This window comes from Carassius auratus, chromosome 7, assembly GCF_003368295.1.
Source record: "Carassius auratus strain Wakin chromosome 7, ASM336829v1, whole genome shotgun sequence".
Classification (NCBI taxonomy): Eukaryota; Metazoa; Chordata; class Actinopteri; order Cypriniformes; family Cyprinidae; genus Carassius; species Carassius auratus.
This window is the reverse complement of record NC_039249.1, coordinates 2836764-2860389: the sequence shown is the minus strand read 5'-3', so window position 1 is coordinate 2860389 and position 23626 is coordinate 2836764. Positions and strand designations below refer to the sequence as shown.

Below are 23626 nucleotides of genomic sequence, written 5' to 3'. Positions count from 1 at the left end.
GTCATGAATGTAAAAAAATGAACTGCAACTGTAAACTTATATTTTCAGCTATAGTTATTATATATATATATATATATATATATATATATATATATATATATATATATATATATATATATATATATATATATATATATATATATATATCACATTGCTGTATTTCAGAAAAATAAGATCATCTGAATGCAACTTTAAGAAGCCATTTGTAGTCTTGCCATGGTTTATATGTAGTAGCTGCTGCTGTTTAAAATACTTAATGTGTCAGTGAATGCTATTTAATACATGTACGTTAATTCATACTGTCGAAATAATCGTCTACTATTAAGTGCACTCAGTCACATGCAGTACTATCAGTATATAGTAAACATTAAAATAAAAACAGCAAGGTTTTTCCATCCGCCAATGAGAGCGCCGTATATATTTGAATATTGAACATGATTGACACGTCTGTCGACCAATGAGAACGCTGATATCAGTTTGCAAACGTTACGGTGCCATAGCGACAAGAGAATGACGCTTTGTATTCGCAACAATAGTGAATGGCAGTGGTTTAAGCCCGTCGCGCGAAGGGAGTTCCGAAATAAACGAAGAAAGTGCAGAAACGAAGAAAGTGCAGGTAAGCGGCGAGGTATACATTTGTTGTTAATAAATACGTGGACTTTAAGTGACAGAAGTCCGTCTGCAAGGCATGTTTGTTTACGTAACGTATACTGTGAATGAAAAGTGTTTGTCGTGACACGAGACCTCTCAGAGCAAACGGATAGTTTTGTATCTGTTTCTTTTCTTAAAAAAAGACCATTCACGTTTATAATTTTAACATTTTTTTTAAGAAATGGGGTAAAAAAAAACAGTTTAATTTATCCTTATTTCACAATTTGAGCTACCTTTTTGAAGTTTTTTTTCTCCATTTAGGTCTGCGTTGTGAATTTTTAAAAATACAAGATACGATTCGTAGAGATATTTATAAAATACTATGTTTTATAATAACATAATATATATAAATATATATAAACACACATATATATATATATATATATATATATATATATATATATATATATATATATATATATATATATATATATATATATGTGTGTGTGTGTGTTCAAAGCCTTTTCATCAGTGTGATGCATTTGTCTTTATGTAAAAATCAACTCAAATGATACAAAGAATAAAATATGGATTAGGTTGAAAAATTGTTTCCCTCCAGGTGAAACAATTTATCAAAACAAATATAGGTATGTTTGTGTGTGTGTGTGTGTGTGTGTGTGGTCAAGGTTTAGATCTCTATTATCATCTCACGTATTAAAATAGAGCTGCTTTTCAGTTTATCTCTGTGAAACTGCTTCGACACGATCTCTATTGCATTAAATGTTATAGAAATAAAGTTCACTTGACTTGACATATATTTGCCTTTGTAATATCTATTTAAATGCCATAGTATAACCTTATTCTCTTTACTCCCCTCAGGTTTGATCCTTAGCAGTGCAGCAAGATGATTGTTCATGGTTGGAACTGTATCTGAACGAAACTTCTATACCAGTACAAAATACTATTATTGTGAGTTCCAGCACCAAAATGAGAGTTCTGAAGTCAGCTGAGTCGACTATGAGTTATTCGGACCGCGCCCCCAGCCCGGCGATGCGCAGGGTGGAGATGGAGCGTGGTAGAGCTGGCTACGGGTTCACCATTGCTGGGCAAACACCTTGTGTCCTGCAGGGAATAATAAAAGGGAGTCCAGCGTACAGTGTTGGACTGCGGCCTGGGGACCTCATCTTGCGTGTGAACGATACAGACGTGTCTGAGGCGTCGCATGAAGTTGTGGTGAAGCTGATTGGTGCGTCATCACGATCACTGTGTTTGCTGGTCACATCAGGTGACAGGTCACCCATTGCCTCCTGCTCCAGTGACGAGGAGCTGGGTTGTCAGAGTAAGAGTAAAATGCTGTGGCTCAATCCAGGAAAAAAGGATCCTTTCCCCAACAGTATGGACATAAGGGAGCCGATGCTTCAGTCGGTTGGAAGTTTTGATACTGTCTTTGAGATCTCTGATCAGGGCACCATGACAGCCCATCAAGAGAAGCAGAAAAAACAAAGACCTTTGTCTGAACCAGATATGTCTTATTGGTTACAACAGCGTGGGTCAAAAAGTCTTTCACAGGATGAGACGTCTCGAGTCGTAAGTGAGGATTCTGTGTTTTCAGACCTTCAGAGTCAGAATGACTTTGCATCTGACCCCAGCATCCTGAACATCGCAATGATTGTGGGATACATCAACTCCATGGAACTGGAGCTTGTAACATCACAATCTGAGGAGAAGGCATTGCAAGCCATCCGTGAATGCATTAGTCAGATTGGCATTGAGCAGAAGACCCATTCGCTGGTCATCATGAGGGTCAAATGCAACAGCGTTCAGCTTTGTGATGACCGTGATGTCGTTCTTGCATCTTACCCAGCAGAGAACCTGGCGCTCTGTGTCATTTGCACGGAGGACAGCAGGTTCTTTGGCCTTGTCTCGGTTGATACCACCAAAACTATTCATGCTGGAATGCAGACAAGCACCCTGAAGACATTGTGTCATGTGTTTTTCGTAGATCCGGAGCTTTATGAACACAAGGAGCACCAAAGCATCATAGGGCATTTTGGGATTCCCTGCACTCCGGATCCAGACACCCAAGGCTGTTTGGAGTTTCCTCAAACTCCACACTCGATTTCTCACTTTGTGTCTGTCCTCTATTCTGACATGGGGGACTACGTTGAAAAACTGAGACTGAAACTTGACAGCGAGAATCCTGAAGAAGAACCACAAAGCGCACGTAACAATGGCAGTGGCAGTGACAGCGGGATCGGAAATGCTTCGCCGGAGGATAAAGACAGTCTCAGTGGCCAGTGGAGCTTCACGACTCCAAACATTTCCAACCCACCACCATATTACTCACAGCACAGAAACAGCGCATTTCTCAAACCGGAGTGCAGGTGCCTTCTGTCCGAACCGCTAGCAGGAGCTGCTCAAGTAGGTCTCTCAGCCAAAGCAGACAGTTCAGCTTTTACTCCTCTTTCTCTTAGTATGCAATCTAACTTGCCACCTAAACCGAGAACCAGTCAGCGCAGACCTTCCATTGGCTTAAAGGCTCGCTGGCAGAAGCCTCGTCCCAACAGCATTGAATGCTTGGTGGAAAGGGACAGCGATGGGCCCACAAGTAAAAGTAGCATCCTTCCTCCAGCTATGGAACAAATCCCGACTCTCCGATACAAACCACTAGAAGATTTCAGACATCCTCAGAAAATGAACTTCACTCCACAGCTTGAGCTGAACTCCAGGTTCTTCAGTAGTGCAGCCAAGCATAAGGATGGGGAAAATAAGGTCAGAATAAAACTAATTTCTGATGACTTGGTATCTGAATTTGTTGTAATACTACACTATAAATCCTTGGTCTACATTCAACAATGCAGTTGCTAAGGTGTTCTGGGTGGTTAGCAAAATAATGTAATTAACCTTATGTATGAGTAATAATAAATTACCATATAATATTACTTTGGGGGTTTTACAGCTTGTCCACTATTGTTTTATGAATCAAATGAGACAATCTTTGCTTTGTCTTTGCTGTCTGCCCTGCAGTCAGTCTTATGGAAGGTTTATTGCCAGTTTGCCACTATGCTAAGTTAAAGGGCTTAATACAATGAGCCAAGGAACAGATGGCACTGCAAGTAACAGGCACAGCAGATGGAGCTATTGGGTTGATTAGTGCAGTTCAATATGATTAAGCTGGATGGATCAGCTTTAGCTTTATTAACAATGTCGAGAGTCACCTAGCAACAATTTGTCAGCCATGTAAGGGAACAGAAGAATATTATTATTTCCTTCCTTTCACTGATAATTTATCGCTAGGCATCTGTCTCCCTCTGACATGTCTTGCCCTTCAGATTTAATTTGGAAGCCTAAATCAATTATGTATTGAAAAGTTTTTTTTTTAGATGCAAAACGTATCTAAAATTTATAAATCAAAGTAAACATTTAATTTAATAATGTACATTTAACATTTTAACCAATTGTAATGTAATTGGTGTTGCAGTTTATATATCAAAGATTGTGTTAATTTAATTTGATCAAAGTACATTTAAAAAATCTGATTTTTGAAGAAAAAAAAAGCCATTTTGCATTTTCAATGCAGTTAGCCCAATTTCCCGTTTACAATCAATGAGATAATGTATTGAAAATATGAATGATTAATTAATATTGTAGTCAGTTGTAAATTGTTTTGTTATATGTTCCTTTTGTTTGGAAAAATTCCTGTCGAACTACAAATTAGTTTTAAATGAGGAGTAACCGAACTGATAAAAGAGCATGGTAGCCAATTGTAAATATATAGTAATTCTTTTTTCTTAATTCTACAATTATACAGTGTGACCTGGAATTAAATTAGTTTTTTTATTTATATAGAAATGCCATCTTATGTTAGACACACCGAAACTGTAAACTTAATGTTTGTCTTCTTAGGGGTCTTTATTTTGGGCACTCACAAGGGGACGTACCTCTATACGAAGGCCATCAGTTCCTGCTCAACGACTCAGTCTGGCTCATTCACTAAATGACCTTGAGGTAAGATATACCCGTTTCTGTTTTGCCTTCAACATCATACACATTATACTATGAAATCATAGTTTTTGTAAGTTTTGGATTTGCTGCAGTGCTCATGCCTCATATGACGGATGAAAACAGAGATACAGGTGTGTTTAATTGTTTAGGAGGGTCAGTCAGATTGTATTATGCTCTAATCCAATTCAAACTCCTGCTTCTTTCACTTGAGAAACTCAGTTCTTTTCTCGCTCTAAAAACACAGAGTGGCCTTTGTGGTGTTGCATTATTCTCAAGCACAATCATGTTCTTCTATTTTCAGTGGACATGGATAACCATGAAACTGTTAGAAACACGTGGTACTCTGCATGATAATGATGGTACCATTAGTATCCTCTCCCAAATGTAAAGAAGCCTTTATGTGGCTGAACAGTCACAACTTAAACCATCAGCAGTTTTTCTGTGTTCATTTAAAACAATAGTTCAACCGCAAACATTAATTATTTATTCCTCCTTGTGGCTTTTCAACCCATATGTTGCTACCTTTTCAAAAACACAAAAAAGAATTTTCACTGCTCCTTTTTATATTTGTTGCTCCTAAAAGGTTGAAAACCATTAAAGCAGATTCATGAAGTCATGTGGTAGCTTTGTGTGACAAATTTAACTTTAATTAAAATTTAAGTTCCTATTCACTGAAAATCTTCCAGTCAGTTACTATATTGTATTGTATATTATGTTTTTCAGCAGCTATTCGAAATCAATTTAATTTGTAACATTATAGTAACATTATAATGTCTTTACTGTCACTTTTAATCAGTTGAATGCATCCCTTGCAGAATAAAAGCATTAATTTCTTTTAAAAAATCGTATATAGCCCAAATCTTTGGGTATATTCCACTAGTCAGTGTATCTGTGGTGCTTTTTTTGTTGTTGAAAAAAAGGCAACATACCATTGAGCAAATTATGGCCATTTTTGCTGTTGGAATGACTGTTACTTCAAATCTTGGTTTTGTTGCATTCTTCAAACAAAACTGTTGCTAGGTTGAGAACTTTGTACACAACAGGCTAAGATTGATGCATACATTTCAAACCTTTAAATATTGTTTTGTGCACACTAATGGAGTCATGTGGATTTTAACCAGCAAATTTCTTGAGGTTTGAAGCTGGAAAAGGTTTGTCACCTCTCCAAGTGTGGAATCTGAGAGGAGTAGGATTTCCTTTTGGCTTTTCCTGGAACTTGAGGCAGCCTTTTTCACGGACCTAATGCCCCTCTGGTGGTCAGGCAGACTGGAAAGTGTGGTTATGAGAACATCAGTCATGCTGGTGCTCACCAGGAGAACAAGAGTAAGAGGGAGGGGATGTGAAATGGAGAGACTTGTTTGGTTGGAAAATGCCTAGTCTAAGCATGTTTTTTGTTGCCAGATAACATCTTAATGAAAGGCCATACAGCTCATTTCTGTAATGTTCTCAGAATTCTTTTGCTAACCTAAAGGAGCTGCAACAAACTCAACATCATTATATTTACTAACCAGGCTTTTACATAGTAGAAATATCATGTATATAATCCTGAAAGTGACCATATAATGGTTTTTCACTTGTTGAATATAATCTTAGTCACTGATAGATTGTAAATTTGCTCTAGCAATCTCTTCTGTACACTAATAGAGTACAGATTCATTGGCTGATGCAATTCTCATATCTGTTCTGATATCAGCAGAGAAGGAAGTACACCTCAGAACACCACAGACGTTTTCTAATGAGCAGTAATAGTTTTATGGAGTAAATGCGAAGCATCCTTAATGACGGCTGAGAGTTTGGGCAGCGTCCACCCCTCAGACAGCACCTCTCTTAGCACCAGACCGAGCCAGGCGTCTTGATTAAGCTTTAGAGGGTTTTGGCAGCTCTTGTCTTGATGTTGCTTCCAACACACTACTGCACAGAAGATTGCTGTTGCCACTACTGATTGATAAAGTGTGTTGTAGAGTCCTGCACACAAAGAGTTTGTGTTTCTGGCCCAGTATGTGGAGCTCTACCAGTATTCAGCAGCAGAGGAGGCATGTATTCTATTGAGGAAACTGGACAAGGAAATAGGCCCAGTTTGGACTTTATCATCTAAACTATGATCAGATACTAATGAACATAATTGTATGCTGTTGCCGTTGATCGTTTTATAGCACGCGGTAGATTTATTTTCCAAGCAATTGGGATTTACAGCTGATTTATAACAGCTGTTGGTTTGTATCATATCAATGATGAAGAAAATTGAATTTTTGGAAAATCCATCCGGTATTGTTCCAAAAACTGTCAACAAAAAAACAGATAAATAACTTGTAGCTCATAGTGTGAGTAACAGATATGAAAACTGTAGTTCAGTGTTACAAAACAAAACCCTCATAAAGTTGGACATGATCACCTTTTCTAGAGTTGTTATCATGTGAGACCTTCAAGGACTGAAGGATTGGTTACCCTGCTGATATGATGCAACTACACCCCCAGAAAAAGAATTTTTATTTTACTAGATTGAAATGAGCCAATGCAACGCTATTTAATTTAATTATATTGTTTTCACTATATAATAAAGGTTTTCCTTTTTCTAATTGTAATATTTTTTTTTGCATTTAGCAGGGAACTTCCCATTCTAGTTCCTAGCATGCAAGCTAAATATTGACATTAAGTGTTATTTTATGTGTTTTTGAGAAAGACAAGAAAAAGGAAGGCTGGTTTGTGTTCTTTTATATGAGGATGGTGCTCTCACTTTTGAATTTGTAAAAATCACAGCTTCATCGGAATGGTATGAAACTGGTGACTTTTATGGCATTTTGGATTGTGAACACAAATAAAAAATTAGGGCATGATTCGAGAAGGCTAAGTGGTCGTAAAAAAAATAGTCACACCTATGGTCTTTGGTCAAAAATGACAGACCACTGGAAATGAATGGGAAATCAACAAAAACACAAATATTCTGATAATTTGTGTGTGTACAATCTACAAATGTGCAACAATGCACTAAAAATTTACACAGCAATGACTTAGAGAAACTCTAAACATCAAGAGTGCAAAACCAACCCATCCACTCACACACACTTATATACACATACTAGAACTGGTGTGACTGTAACACAGCAAATATGTAAAATAAAAGCAATAATTAAACTAAAATGCAGTAAATAAAGTAGACGGCAAAGAAGGGGCTACACTTTAAAACATCAAGAGTGCAAAACAGACATATACACTCACACACATGCGCACACACACACATACACACACACACACACACACACACAATTATACACACTCAAATTAATTGGTATGGCTTAGGGATGTCATTTTGGTTATTTTCCCTAACCGACAACCGACGCTTGTTAACTGATTATTAACTGTTAACCAACAAGATTATTTTAAATTAGAATTTTATTAAATAAGAAAAGGATAAGTGTCTGTGACCCGTTTAAAATGCTAACAATTCTAACAAATACTAACTTTTTAAACCGTTTAACTGATTGTATAATTCAGCCACATTTTTCATTGCGGTCTGTCAACCGATAACTGACTAAACTGAACATCCCTGCTATGGCTATACCCATATAGCCAAAACGAGTCCGAAAACTGAAATCAGATTAGACCCACAAGAAATAAGATCTGATAAAAGATTCACTTTCATTTTTGTAAAAAAATTTATAGAATTTGAATGTTTTTTGTAACAAAATGCTTTCTCTGTGTTCAGGTTTGACTGTAGTAATAATAATTCAGTAAGAAAGTCAACATGACTCAAATCATCAACTTATTGAATCTGAGATACAATGACTCTGTCCAAAACTAAGTAAAATTTTTGAGTTCTTTTTCAAATCAACATGACATCACAGCTTTTTTCAGTAGGTCTGAGGGAGTGAGGGTTTTCTTTCTAGCGGAGTCAGTGGGAGGAGAATATGTCTAAAGTGCCGAGTGAAATGAGATGGGAGGAGGGAACCTCAGACAGGCTGAAATCAGTGACAGAGCTGGAACTCAAAAGAGACACATTCACTCCAACTGCATCCTGTGAACTCAGAGCATTAGGCTGAATGGACATGTTTATTTACACTGGGTGTCTACAGGAGCACTGAGGACTAATAATACTTACTAATGGAGCCAACTTTAACTCTTCACTCTGCTGTAAGTTTCCTTCTGTAGTGTCTGCTGCATCTGTTTTGGATGAAACTCATTCATATAGTGAGAATGAGAAGTTTTTAGAAATTGATTGTCCAAAGTTTTTCTGTGCTTTGACAGAAACATGTGATCTAGCTTTGGAATCTATTGTTCGGTTTGGAGTGACTCCCTAAAATATTTAGTGGAATCACTAAATACTCACTTTATACTTTATACTCACTAAACTTTAAGTAAACCATACTTGAATCAGAGGACATCAGAGTTCTAAACTGGACCCTTTCTTCTTGTTCCTCTGGTTTGGTCTTCAACAAAGAAACTGCTTTGTTGAATTTAGCCTTAAGCGATCTGTCAACACTTCTCTAAGTATATTCACTTTCACACACCTTGCTGTCATTGCAAAACACATAGTGTAATGCCTATGTACAGATACCATTCCATTATTTGCTGTTCTTTCTTTGCTTTTTATGTATACGTAGATGGTGACAGTTATCTTTGAAGTCACCATTATGACTTAACATACAAATATCTACTCCTAGATGAGGCAAAACATGTCCAGTCCTTTGACGCAAGTCTGTACTTGGTGCTCATTCTTCTTGGATGATTTTCCTTGCCAGTATTTGTCCTTATTCCATGTGGTTTGACAGTTGCATTTCAGATTCTTTAAGCAGAGGCCACCTGTTCTGCTAAAGGGCGATGTTTTCTTTCTCTAGATGCGTGGCCTCCCCGTGCTCCCAGGTCTGGTAACCCAAAACCACAAGCCATGTGAATATTCCTCTGTTCAACAGAAATGCTTCCTTTGACCTGATTTTACTTTAATGGACCATTCACACAGAGGATGATAACTATAACTATAAAGTTTTAATAATTGCTGTGATTCTATGAGAATTGGTAAGTCTACACATATAATATCATATAATGATAATATCAAAGGGAAAAAAATATAATTGGACTCACTTTAAAGGTATAGTTTGTAGGAATTTTGATGTTTATCTACTTACCCCCAGGGCATCCAAGATGTGGGTTACTTTGTTTCTTCAATAGAACACAAAACAAGATTTTTAACTCAAACCGTTAAAGTCTATCACTGTAAGTCTATAATGTAAGTGGATGGGAATCAAGGCTAAAATATACAATAAAACTTAAGAAAAACATACACAAACAAAACCAAATTTAACCCTGTGGCTCGTGACGATACACTGATGTCTAAAGACACAAAACGATTGGTCTGTTCAAGAAACTGAAGAGTATTTATATATATTTTTACATCTGATTCTCGCAATGTCCAAAGTCTGTTAGAACTTTCCTGAGCGCATCATCCTATGCACGTTCTCAGCAGCAGGCGCTTGATATGTCATCGTCTTCTTCTTGCTTTATGGAGGATTGCAGACTTATAAGTGCATTACCACCACCTATATCTCAAGTGGACCAATAGGGCCTTTGGCACAGCAGGTACCTTTTCATAGTACCAGAACTAATTGTGGAACTACCCACTTTTGGGCATTTTCGCACCATTTCATTTTTGGGTGAACGTGTTTTTTCCAGATGATAAGTGATAAAACCATTGACAGCCAAACAGATTCCAACCTGTTTAAAAGGCTTGAGAAAGGTCACAAAACTGCAGCGTGTGCTTATTTTGATTATATCCACTTTTGTGAATGCTAATATCATTACAATATTGTTAATTGTTGTGAGTGGTCTTTAATACTTTTTAATAGTTATGCCAAGCTAGCATCTTCAAACGTTTGAAGAGTGATGTGAACTATATCAATGGTTCTCTCTCTCTTAGCTATCTCCATAGCTAACACCCTTCTCACCCTCAACCTGTATTCACTGCTGCCTCACCACAACCCTTTCCTTTAACCAAGAGCTGGTGCATCGGACGATAACAGCATGTCTACACTGGGCACGTCTGTTGTTGCATTATGTCCGGTGCAGACAGGGTGTAACACAATAAATAATCGCATGAAAGTTTTCGAGGAGTGTCTGCCTCAAATGGACATACATCACTGTTGCTCATTAGTGATGGTACAAACTAATTGTTTCAAGACATTGACTTATTCACATGAAAGAATGCAAGCTAATGTAAAATGTTTGATGTGGGTTATACTCAGACTTTGTTTGTTTTTATTTGTTGAAGGACGCAGCCAGGGGGCTAATTTTCTCTCTTTATCTCAGCTTAGTTTTTCCTGTTTGAGCAACTTAGCAGTCATTTTCAGCTGCTTGTTACCATTCATTATTAACCTTTTTCAAATCAGCACTTTATGCTTCAACTACCTTCAACAACTGCTGGCATGGATCATGACCCGCCATTATTTACATTTATGCAGATTTCATGCAAAAATTAAATGTGTGAATCACATTTGTCACTTAAAGGGATAGTTCACCCAAAAATACAAATTCTGTCATCATTTACTCACCCTCATGTTGTTCCAAACCTGTATGAGTTGCTGTATGATATGTTAAACATAAAAGAAGGTATGAAGAAGGTACTATGAAAGTCAGTGGCAACCACCAACTGTTTGATTACCAGCAATCTCCAAAATATCTTGTATGTTCAACATAAGAAAACAACTCAGAATACATAAGGATACAGAATACATGTTTGGAACGATATGAGGGTGAGTAAATGATAACAGAATTTTTATTTTTTGGGTGAACTATCCAAATTATATGAATTTTATGATCTCAGTTTTAGTGAGCTGCCTATATTGCTGTCTCCTCTGTTAAATAAAGAAAAAAAGAAAATCTAAAAATCTTTTAGATTGAAGTAAATAATATCCCCGCTTGTAGAAACTGTGGCAAAACACGGGCACAAATGCTGCTGTACAGTTAAACTAAATTCATTTTGGCTGTTGTGAATAAAACGAAAATGAAATGAAAAGTGTTGGCCATAGCATTAAATTTAGATCTGCTCAAAGTTGCGCCATGATTTTTTACAGTGTTGTGCATAATAACGAATATATTATTACCAATCAAATATGAGGGTGCTGAGCTTATGAATGCAATGAACAATCAGAGGTGTTCAGATCAGTTTTTTGATCATTGCACGCACTGACTAAATACAGCTCTCATGGAAATTCTCTCATCATAAACAACAAAGTGCATATGTACGTATCATGCACTGATCTATATACGACCAGTGGTATGATGTAAGACATTCATTCATAAAACTGTGTATAGACAGCTTGACTGATTATAAGGGGAGTTTTTTGAGAGTGCTTAAACTCGCACTAGACTTTAAGTCAGTCAAAATGTTCTTTCACAGTTTAAATGTTCGCTGCTCACATTCTCTGTATAATCTATTCGTTGTTTCAATAAGTGTGGAAGGTACAGGTAATAAAAAATGTATTAATTACCTCATCTGTGAACATCCTGCTTCATAGCCTCATCAAGCTTCACCTTTGTTATTGTTTTAATAATACGAACTCTTACATATTGTGCCTTTAAAATTCTGTCTAGGTAGGGAGTTTACTAAAATTTAGGCCGTGTTTACACTAGTGTGTATTTTGTTATAAAATGAAACTGATCCTCAGCTACACTGGCGTTTTCACTGCGTTTCAGAAACATTCTCCATCCATACTACGCAACCAAAAACGCATTTCACATGGCAATTGATTCTAATTTTGCTATTTTGTAGCTAGATTTTGTGACTTCCCTACCCCTTTTGAGACTTTTTTTCAAAAGTTTAGTTCCAATTTCTCAGTTTAACTTCTTGGACAAACCTAAGACATCTAAGTTCTCATCTTGCTCACTGATCTTTATATAGATCCGTGAATTTCCCATTATGATGGCATCTAGTGACATTTAGCTACCAGTTTTAGCTACTTTCAATTGAAAGCAGTGGGCAACACTGCTGGTTGCTAGTCACTGGCAGCTACAGCAATGAGCATGATGTTATTGTTGACATGGTCGTCAAGGATACACAGAGCAAATGTAGGCAGCCATGAGGGTTGAAAATGCTGGAGAAGTGTAAGCATCAGGCGTAACTGTAGCAAATGTTATGTGTTTTAAAAAAGAAAGTTCCCTAGTGTAAATATAGCCTATAACTAACATGGAGACCGATCTTAAAACAATAATGTAAATCAAGACTTTATTCAGTCGCTTCGCATTTAAAAATGGTTCTTTGAAAATGGAGAACCTCCATGCATACCATGAACTATTTCCTTGATTCCCAAGCCTGACTCAGTCATTTAACAGGTCGTCTCCTTCCAGTACTCCACCATAGCTTTGAAAGCGGTTGGCGGGTATACACTTGGTCACAGGGAACTATTTTTGTCAGGAAAGAGATCTACCCGCTTATAATTATGAGTGTAAGGTTTCAGTTTGAAAGACCACTGGTTCGGTACAAAGGGAGGGAAGAAAGAGAGAACGCTTGAAAGTGTATTTGGGTGGGGTCATGGGTTAAGCTTAGATGATGATGGATGCTTTTCCTCCAGGACTTACCGTTACACAAAGGAGTGGAGAGATGTTTATCCCGTGCAAATCACAGATGCAAATGTGGAATTGTGTAAACGCACAAAGATATGCCTCTTATGGGCATTTGTATTCAAGCTTTTACACTACAAATTTGCTTATGATCATTAATTGGAATTGCCTCATGAAAAAACTGAAAAAAACTTACAACTTTTTATCCATCATTAGTGTAGTTCTGCTATTGGTCTACACTTTAAAGTTTAGATATTGCAGCAAAATAACTTAATGTGCATACCACATATGCAGACTGCAAGTTAACCTGATACACAGGTTTCACTTTCACTGATTCACTCTGGATGTGGACACAAAAACATCAATGGAAACTAGAAGGATGACTGTAACTATAGATCGCAGGTTAGATACTGTACTGTATTGTAGTGTAGTGTATTGTAGGATGTTCTGTCCAGAGGCCAAACATTCCGACACTGTCCTCCGGTTGTGACCTCTTATAAATGAATGGGGTATCATTTACACCTGGAGACGAGCCAGTCATTGTTCCTCATAAGATCCAGGTCAGTGTGAGTTTTGCATTTTGTCCTGATGATTACAAGTACGGTCTTGCACAGGCAGTGTATTCAAAGAGAGCGGTTAAAGTATTGCTGTGGTTCGTTTTATGGTTGGGAAGAGAATACGTGGCCTTGGTAAACGATATTTTGTGGTTTCCATTTTGCATCTGGTTTTGTTTTTCGTCCTTGACTGTAATCATGTGGTTTCATTGAGATGTTACTGCTTTATATTAGGTGAATAGCAAACCATGTGATGTTTTTTCTTTAGTTTAAATGTTCTGGGCTTAGAAAGGGATGAAAATTGGCAGCTAGTATAATGAACACTTGATGTAGACACATTTTGCTCGAGCAAACCATCTTATCAGGCTTTCCTTTCCTCAGTCGAGCACAAAGGAAGTTTCCTCTGAGGTCTCTGATGTTATTTTCAGGCAGTTTGTTGTCTGCCAGGGATAAGAGGAAGAGATTTGATTTACCCCCTTTAAAGAATACTCTGGAATCATATTTGCTTTGCTGGGCTACAGCTTCAGCTAAACTTTAAAATATATTTTTTTAGCTCATGTACAGTAGGAGTGTGTTCATTCAGTCAGTTTATAAAGTCAGATCAAGCTGCTCACCCAGCAGAATGACACTTCCTTAATCTGGAGCTGTTCACTGAGAATAAGCGGAAACTAATATTGTAAATCTACAGCCCTCTTTATCTCTCTCTCATGCATACACACCCAACCCAGATACACACATTCATGCACTCACAGTCTATTCTCACTCAGAAACATACACACCAGCCCAGCCTATATAGAGCTGGCAAACTCAATTTTTTCCTACCACAGAATCCCCAAAATGCAGTTGAGAACTGGTTTGAAACCAAAATGAAGAAGACAAACAGCATATAATATAATCACCCTTCCCTGGTAGCTTTAGTCTGGGAAAGGCCCACCCATCATGCCCAGTGCTAAAACATCTAAATTTATCTCCAGACACTTCTTCAAATAATCATTCACTCGGTTAACAGGACTGCAGATGAAAATGCTTTTCGATAGTGATTACATCAACGATAATGAAAACGATCTGCTATATTTAAATTTAAAATTCACTTTAATGCTTAATTAATAAAAATATATTAATTGATAAATAGTCTTTTTTTTTATAATTCATGTTATGTTTTTTTTTATTACTTTTCAGTTATTTTCTTAAAAATAAGCAAATGGTACAGTGGGCTGAAATTAATTAATATCACATGACAAAATATTATCTGAATTTATGGGACATTCTTTGTCTAAAGGACGGAAATTAATTCTCTCACTAAACTAAAAAAAAAAAAAAAAAAAAAAAAAACTAGAAATAAATACAGGGAGCAGTTTGATTATGAAGCTGATTGGTTGGAAGAGGTTGAGGAAGTATCACAGGTTAGTTAGGATGACTACAGCAGAAAACATTCAGTTAGTCTCTAACATATTGTCGTATGTTGGGGGCCGACTGAACCTGTACCGACAAGACTGTTTGTCGCTATCTGATCCTGGGTGGAGATTTTCAGGTATTCACATATACACACACAATCACCCACACATGCATTTGCAGTAATGAACCCGAAATCACAGACGAAGAGAAGAAGCCTCCTGAATATGAGTTTCATTAGGAGACTTTCCTTCAGGAAAAAGCGTCCCCCAAGAGTGGTGAGTTTGTGCTACAATCTTTTTCTCAGGTTACAGTCGTGCTTTCATTCTTTTTTTGTTGTTTTTTTGTCAAGTACAAATGATCGGGCTTGGTTGGATCAGCTGCTTTACTCGTTAGCTGTTTTATTTCATTCTTGCACTCCCACACCGAGCAGCTGCGGCAGGGAGTCTCTGGCTCAGCTGGACTTGAGACACAGTTGTCTCACAGTCTGATGTTTCCACAGTTGTGTGTCTGGACGTCTGTCCTCACTTACTTTAGTTTCAATTTAGCTAATTAAAATGAGCTACAATGGCACAGTTGTCGAACATTTAGTCACAACTTAATTGCATTGCATTTACTTAACTTACATTTGTACATTTGTATTAATATATTCCTGTGGACATAACTGGATACACAGATCACAGAACAAAATCTGTGCATGTAGTACATTTAATTTGATACTTTACTGAATTAAAGTATGATTATATATATATTTTTGACATTTAAATTGTAGAATGTATTAAATATATATATTTCTATTAATATTTTATTATATTTTTATGTTAGAGTGGTTTTATTAGCGAAGCAAATATAATATAATCCTTAGATCTGTTAAAACATTATTATAATTTTTTTAAAAGAGCAAATATGCAAGTTGTTTTTCAATTTAAGTCTCTTGAACATTTTAAGTTTGTTCTCGCCTGTAGTTGTGGCTCCTTTTAAATAGTCTTTGTCTATGTGTATTACAGTAAGTTCAGTTTAAACATGTTATGACAAGCCAAGATATTTTGTTTAGACCAACTGCTTGCCTTTTGTAATGGTGTTTTTAGCTGTAGCTTAGAGATAGTGTGCTCTGGCGATGGGTTTTGTCTTTCTTTATCAACAAATGTCACCAGAAGAAGCTAGAATGTGTTTGTTTGAATTCACAGAACATCCCGAATGAGAAGAAAGACTGTACTCGACAGCCTAGAGGTAGTGTAAACTGTCTGGGGTAAAGACAATGAAACCGCTGCATGTAAATCCACATCAAAATGAAAGGAGTATAAACCAGTTTTATTTCATGGAGGTTAAAAGGGCAAGTCGTCACCTCAAGTATTCCAGAAGGTGGAAATATAAACAGAGCGAGTCTCTGCAGCTTTTGCCACACATGTAGTTGTGGCTCAGGTTATTTGCGTAACGTCAGTGGAGGTGTGAAGATTCACGAGAACAAGGGTAGATGGCAAAGTTGTGCAAAGGCTTCAGAAGAAAGTCCTTTGTAATTGTAAGGAATTTGCAGCAGTATGCACTCCAATAGTCTTTATTGTATTTACAACTATGAACTATCATTTTTAAAGTGTAGGTCTGTTATACAAACACAAGTTTGAACCAAAGAAAGCAAATGAGCCTCGTTACGGTCTGATGATCTGCGGTGAGATTTCCCCTTTCCTATTCTAGTGAACAGGCTCAAACATGTTTTCTTCTAAACACAGAAATTACCTCATCATTTCCTCTTGGAATCCATAAATACAGTTCCTTGGTTTTGCTTCTCATAAGTTTCAAAGCATCTGATTTGTTCACAGAAACATCCCTCAGTCATGCGGCGGGTCACAACAACCAGATGTCTGTAAGCCACAGCTGAACCCTGCCACGCAGTACGCCTACCAGATTTTGCTAAAACCCCGTCTAATAACACGTTTGCTCATGGGAGCGTGTGATATATATATATAGAGAGAGAGAGCGCCCCTGCCTTAGACGCGTGTCATTGGTGGCCTCACAGTCTGTGGTCTGAGATGAATTGTTGCCATAGTGTTTCTGACCAAATACACCAGGGTGGTAGCACAAACCGAACGGTATTCAGGCTCCACTGTTTCATAGCTTCTCATTTTCTTCCGTTCTCAATCTATCCTCCTTCTCTTTCCCATTACTAGCTTTCATCCCTCACTGCAATTCGACGCATAGAAGAGGCCTCTTCTGTTCTTATGAAGAGTGAGGTTTACATCAGAACAAAGTCTTTATCTAGGGGTCTCGGATTGAGATTATAATAGTAATGGCTAAGACTCATGAATTATATTAGTATACCCTCGTTTGAGTTGTTCAGCGTAAGCCGGCCTGTGCAACTCACCATTTTAAGACACTTTTGCGCTTTGAAGTGGCCTGGAGGCTTGTGGTTTTTCAATGCCCCCCCTCTTGAGTCTGTACACAGTGTTAAGAGCATTCTTGGACTGGGATGTGATGGAAAAAGACACATTGCAAATGAGGCTTTAGCAGTGTTTTCATATGTTTATGTTTATAGAATGCTTCAGTATTTGTATATTGTTAGCTGTTGTCACTAAGGAAAGCTTCACTTCATTATTGCTCTTGCTATATAGGGTAAGGATTTTAAATGCACCTCAAACTATTCAATTTGTTGTGTAGCTAACTTGTCTTGCACTGTTTATGTTGCAGAGATGAATGAGTGCTCAAATCATGCATGCTGGTAGTGCGGAGAGCTGTGCTATTACTTTTCTAAATGTGGGATTTCTGGCTGATGGCTGACAGATAATAAAACTGAAAAAATATATTGAACAAGGAAAATAATCTGATATCATCATTTCAAATATCAGTTAGAACATCATCATGGACTCATAGGAACTCCATAGCAATATTATATAAATCTAAAAATCTAGTGAAAATGTATTTTATTTGGTTCATATTTTTCACAAATGTAAAGTAATGGTTGCAAGCACTTCATGTTCTTGTTTGACCTTGATAACATTTTTAATAATTTGAGGATTCTTTTCTGTCTTAGATCATCACTAAAGTGTCAGTGTTTAGCACTTTCTATATCACTGGTCAAATCCTTTTGTAAGATAACATAAAGATGTCCTTCACATGAACCACAATGAATCACATATGAAGTCATATGTGTCCACTTTTGGCTGTTCTCCATTCTCAATATCTTTGTCTTTTATTAGAATATAAATAGCTCTCCGTTAGTCATGTTGATAGTGTCAGAAGAGCTCTGATTTGAGAATGGTGACACACTGAGACTGGAATTTGCCATTTCTGAATGCTGATGAGCTGCTATTTTAACTCCTTACCAGATATAATGTATGAATACTCCTTACTTTTGTGATTTCAGCTCAGCTAAATGATGACATAGTTACAAACAATGAAAACCATTTATTTATTTATTTACTCATTCATTCATTCATTTTTATGTTCCATAAATAATTTTGACTCATCTCTGGTAAAACGTGTTTACAATACTGAACACAAAGTGGAAGTCATGGGGCAAGGCATTGGTCCAGAATAAATGTCCCTATTCCCAAAATGTAGAAACGATGCTTAAACAATATGCATGTGAGTAGTGTGATTTCTAGTCTGACATTGCGAAAATAACTGAAGGAAATATCTATTTGCTAAATGAACTTTATGCATATTCTTTTGGTTATTTTGGTTTCTGTGCCCAGTATTTTAGAAAAAATAGTAAATGCAATGAAAAAACAGGTATTGGCCACTCGGCTTTGGCAAGTACCAGAAACAAAAGTATCGATATCAGCCTGTTCTGGAAAAAATTATGGTTGCACTTTATTTTACAGTACTTGTACTAACATGTACTTATAGTGTATTTACAGTGTATTCATCTAAGAAAGTTCTGGTAACACAAGATAACTATATGGGGTAGGGTTAGGTTTAGGGGTAGGTTCAGGGTTAGTACCTAGTTATTACATAGTTATTGTAATTACTATAATAAGTACATAGTATGTACATGAGGAACAGGACTGTAAAATAAAGTGCTACCAAAATTATATTGGTGCATGCCTACTTGTTATTTATACAAAATATTAAATCAGTTTTTTATATATATATATATATATATATATATATATATATATATATATATATATATATATATATATATATATATATATATAACGTCTCATCTGCCTAGAAAAGTTGTCCGTAAATGTATTAACTTTTGTAAACATTATTGCTCCTTTCTGATTTTAAACACTGTGTAATGTCTTGCCCCTTAGACGTCCATTGTAACTGCATTACTGTTGAACCTGGAACATTCCTGAAATGCACTGAGTGCATCAGTGTCTAGAAGGAAAGATTTGTTTGGATGGCTGTAAGTTTGGCATTGGTTTAGTGGTGAATACAATGAAAAGTGCCTGCGGCTGAAATTAAAACTCTCTATGAAACAAATCCGTCTGGTTCAATGGCACCAGACAGAATAGTGCATGTTCATGCATGATATCACTCAGTAAACATTGTCCAGAGGTGCTATGAGTCATGAATCTAATTCTATCATTTTATTATGTGCCAACAAAGAACTTCTACCTCCCACCTTCAAAAATCTAATTCGTGTTCACCTCAGAAAAGTCTCTGTTCCTTTGTGTGTCCATCTGCTGTCTCAGTAACTGCCCTCATTCTGTTACACTTCCTCCCACTGAACAAACACGGTGTGTGTTTGTACATGTGCTTTGCTCCCAGCCTACACACACACATATACACACCTCTGTTGGTCTCTGGGATGCTGATGTTAACAAATAGGCTGTAAGATAAGTTATTATATGGTTCTACCATATTGGTCAACTTCCACCTGAGACTTGCATATTGATTTGCATTCTTCTTTTCAATCAAGTTTGACATGAAAAGCTCTTTGTTAAAGTTATGGTCTTTGCGAGTGTCTGGGTAGACTTGGGTCAGGTCATTTGATGTGTGTGTGTTTTTGTGGGCAGTAACCAGAGCAGAGGTGCAAACAGCTGCGTGTTATTACACACAGCTACATCAACGACCATATGTAAAAACCCTCCCCTCTCGACAAACACACATCACACACATTCAGTTAAGATGAGAGAGACTGCAGAGATGTCTGCAGGCATTTTCTCCAGCTCTGTAACTTTACCTCTCTCCTCTTTTTCTCCTCCTTTACCCCACCGAAGTCAGGATGGCAATTGTTCATTCATGTCTTTTTTTCTTTTCTTTCAGTCGGCTGCATCAGATAGAGGTGAGTACTCTGTTTCAACCCTTTCTAACAAGCAAAACCAATGAGTTCAGGAAGTTGTTTAATGAGTTCTGAAGTTAGCTTTAAGTAGAGGCTGCTATTATTAAAAAAAAAAAAAAAAAAAAAAAAAATATATATATATATATATATATATATATATATGGGACTGTTGTTCTGATGTTTGTTGTGTGAGCCATTACATTTTATTTGTGTAGTCTTAAAGTGTTACATTTGTCTATGAAGAGAAGTACAAGATCATAATTTAAGCAAGTGCACTTCATTTGTACACTGAGAATAAAGAAAACACTTTGGAAGTGAAATCTGTAGTCAATGACTTTTAGATACACCTTTTTACAAAAGTTTTAGGTCAGTAAGATGTTTTTAAAAAGTAATAATTAATACTTTTATTTTAGAAAGGATATGTTAAATAAATCAAAAGTGACAGTAAAGACAGTCATTTTACAAAAGATCTCTATTTCAAATAACTGCTCTTCTATTGAACAGCAAAAAACATGTATTTCTAAAAAGATATTAAGCAGCGCAACTGTTTTCAGCGATTATAATGAAATGATGTCTCTTGAGCACTAAATCAGTCTTTTAGAATGATTGAACACTGAAGTAATGGCTGCTGAAAAAAATCAAATTTTGCTATCACAATAAAGAAATGCCTTTTAAAATTATTAAACATACGTTATTTTGATAACTTACAATATTACTGTTTTATTGTACTTTTTTTAATCTTTAGAGACCTTACAACATATCTCGCAGTGTCATTAAAACTGTCAGCAGACCAATGAGGAAGTTTCCCTTAATTTGTCTGAAGGCGGTTATGACAGCAATATTTAGAGAGAAAGTTTTGAGGTTTGTCTGGACTTGTCTAACGAAAAGCAAGGAAAACAAATATTACACATGATAGGGACCGCAACAGTTTGTTACAAAGATAAAAACAGCACAAGTTACATATTTTAGATTTAATCTTTTAAATTTTTGTATTCAGATCAGCAACACTTTAAAGTTGAAGGGTTACTCCTCCTCAAAATTAACATTTTGTCATTAATCACTTGCCCCATGTCGTTCCAAACCTGTAAACGCTTTATTCATCTTCGGAACACAATTTAAAAGGTTAGTTCAGTCAAAAATGAAACTTAAGGCATAATTGACTCACCCTGAAGTCATCCTAGGGGTATATGACTTTCTTCTTTCAGACGAATTTGGTCCATTGGTCCATGAGAATTTTAATATAAAGCGCATCCATTGAAAAACAGTGTCTCACATGGCACTGTGGGGGGGGGGGGGGTGGTGAACAAATCCTTCTGTAGTGAATCATTGTATTTTGGAAGAAAAAATATCCATATTCAAAATGTAATAATCAATTTAATCTAGCTTGCGCTCACAGTTGTAAACGAAGCTGTTCCGGTCGGGTGATGTATGAGGTCAGCTTTACGCATGCGCAGCTCAGATGTGATGCACACGGAAACGCAGCAGAGAGACCAAAACAAAACAACAGTCACTAATTAGAAGTACAAAACAAGGATTTGTTAAGAAGAATATCGGAGGATTTCGAGAGGAGACTGCTTTTCCTTTGTTAAAGTAAGGAAAGTTTGCACAACGTTATGAAGCAGTGAGAATACTTTTTGTGCGCCAAGAAAACAAAAGCTGCGCTGCACTGATGCGCCGTTTTCTTTCAAATGAAAGTGTAATTACACGTAGAAAATGTATCCACGTGGCGCAGCTCACACAGAAAAGCATAAGCAGGCTTTGTTCTGCTCATATTCTCCAAAATGGTGCTACGGTGATGTGGAGAGAGACAGAGGAGACAAATTGTTGAACAATGTTGTTATTTTTGTTTTCTTCGTCGTATTTTCCTCGATTCATAACGTTACGGTTCAACCACTGATGGCAGATGGACTATTCTGACAATGTCTTTCATACTTTTCTGGACACTGAAAATGTAAGCCTCCCGGGCTTTTTCCAAAATATCTTAAATTGTGTTCTGAAGACGAGCAAAGCTTTAACGGGTTTGGAACAACATGGGGGTAAGTGATTAATGACAAAATGTTCATTTTGGGGTGGAGTATCCATTTAAAATGTTAAAATTCTTCTAACCCTAAACCATGAGTAAGGGCTTTTTAAATAGATTTTCTCAAAAATGTGTAAACACTGTGGCTCTGTGACCTTTTCAACATTACCTAGTTTGAGCAAACCTGACCAGGCCAACACAGCAACACTCGCTCAACCAATGGTGTGAGTTTGCAGTGAGACTGTTTGACAAACTAATTTCTAATTGAAGTAAACCCGTTTGAAAACAGTAAAAGGAAAAAAAAAATACATTACATTTGTAACACTACTGACTGAAATTATGCAAGCTGATGATTCTCAGTATTTATCTGCATATTGTCATCCTAAAATGAAAAATCATTCCTATTCCTCACCTAATGCCACAGTATTAAAGACATTTCATCTCAGAACAGAGAAGGGAAACAGTTCAACAATCTGAACCTAAATCATCTCGACTCTCATATTTACTCTTTGTCTTGTCCAGAGCGCAGCGGTCTCGAGCGTCCTGACTGCGGTAGCGTGAGCAGTTTGGAAAGTAACGGTAGTCTGCCCTGCGTCACCAACCATTGTCGCTTCTCAGAGCGCCGTGTTGCATCATGGGCCGCCAGCTTTGAGCGTTTGCTCCAGGATCCTGTGGGTGTCCGCTATTTTTCTGTAAGTACTGGAGTGTGTCTTAGACATTTGCTTATTGTTAACTTAATACAATTCTTATGACCTGTGAGCTTGCCTTTTTGTATATCAGATGTTGTGTTGTTTCGTTTGTTGACACCATATCATAATGTTAGAGAATAGTAGTTTAGAACCAAATGTACTTTTCTGTGTTCCTGCAGGAGTTTCTAAAGAAAGAGTTTAGTGAGGAAAACATCTTATTCTGGCAGGCCTGTGAATGCTTTAGCCAAGTTCCAGAACATGACAAAAAGCAGGTAATCATCTGTAACACATACACATGACATTTCCCACAATCACACATATTCAGTCATCTTGCTCAAAGACCCTTAAAGTGATAATTCACCTAAAAAAGAAAATACTTGCATCATTTACTTACCCCTATGTTGTTTGAAATCTTAACGGCTTTCTTCTTCTGTGGAAAAATAAAACAAGTATGAGAAGTAGAATATCCTGGTTTCTCAAAATACAAAACAAAAAAAGTCATAAAAGCACGACAAAATAAGTCTTCATGATTTGTGCTCTATATTCCAAGTTTTGAAACAGTTTAATAGCTTTGTGTGAGGAAAAAACTTATGTCTGT

The 23626-nt window shown here is 36.8% G+C and overlaps 1 protein-coding gene across 4 annotated transcripts in view; it reads left to right on the top strand.

Annotated features, from left to right (window-relative positions):
- Positions 1-507: 507 nt before the first annotated feature.
- rgs12a (regulator of G protein signaling 12a) overlaps positions 508-23626 on the top strand; it is a 33073-nt gene continuing 9954 nt past the window's right edge. For 3 of the 4 annotated variants that reach the window (XM_026266611.1, XM_026266610.1, XM_026266609.1), the window contains exons 1-6: positions 508-616; positions 1471-3363; positions 4498-4599; positions 20304-20322; positions 22862-23031; positions 23208-23300. In XM_026266611.1, the coding sequence (XP_026122396.1) occupies positions 1579-3363; positions 4498-4599; positions 20304-20322; positions 22862-23031; positions 23208-23300 (2169 nt within the window). In that variant the 5' untranslated portion in view covers positions 508-616; positions 1471-1578. Of the gene's footprint in view, positions 617-1470; positions 3364-4497; positions 4600-8561; positions 8725-20303; positions 20323-22861; positions 23032-23207; positions 23301-23626 lie in introns of those variants that run through there. The other variant, XM_026266613.1, reaches the window with a different exon arrangement.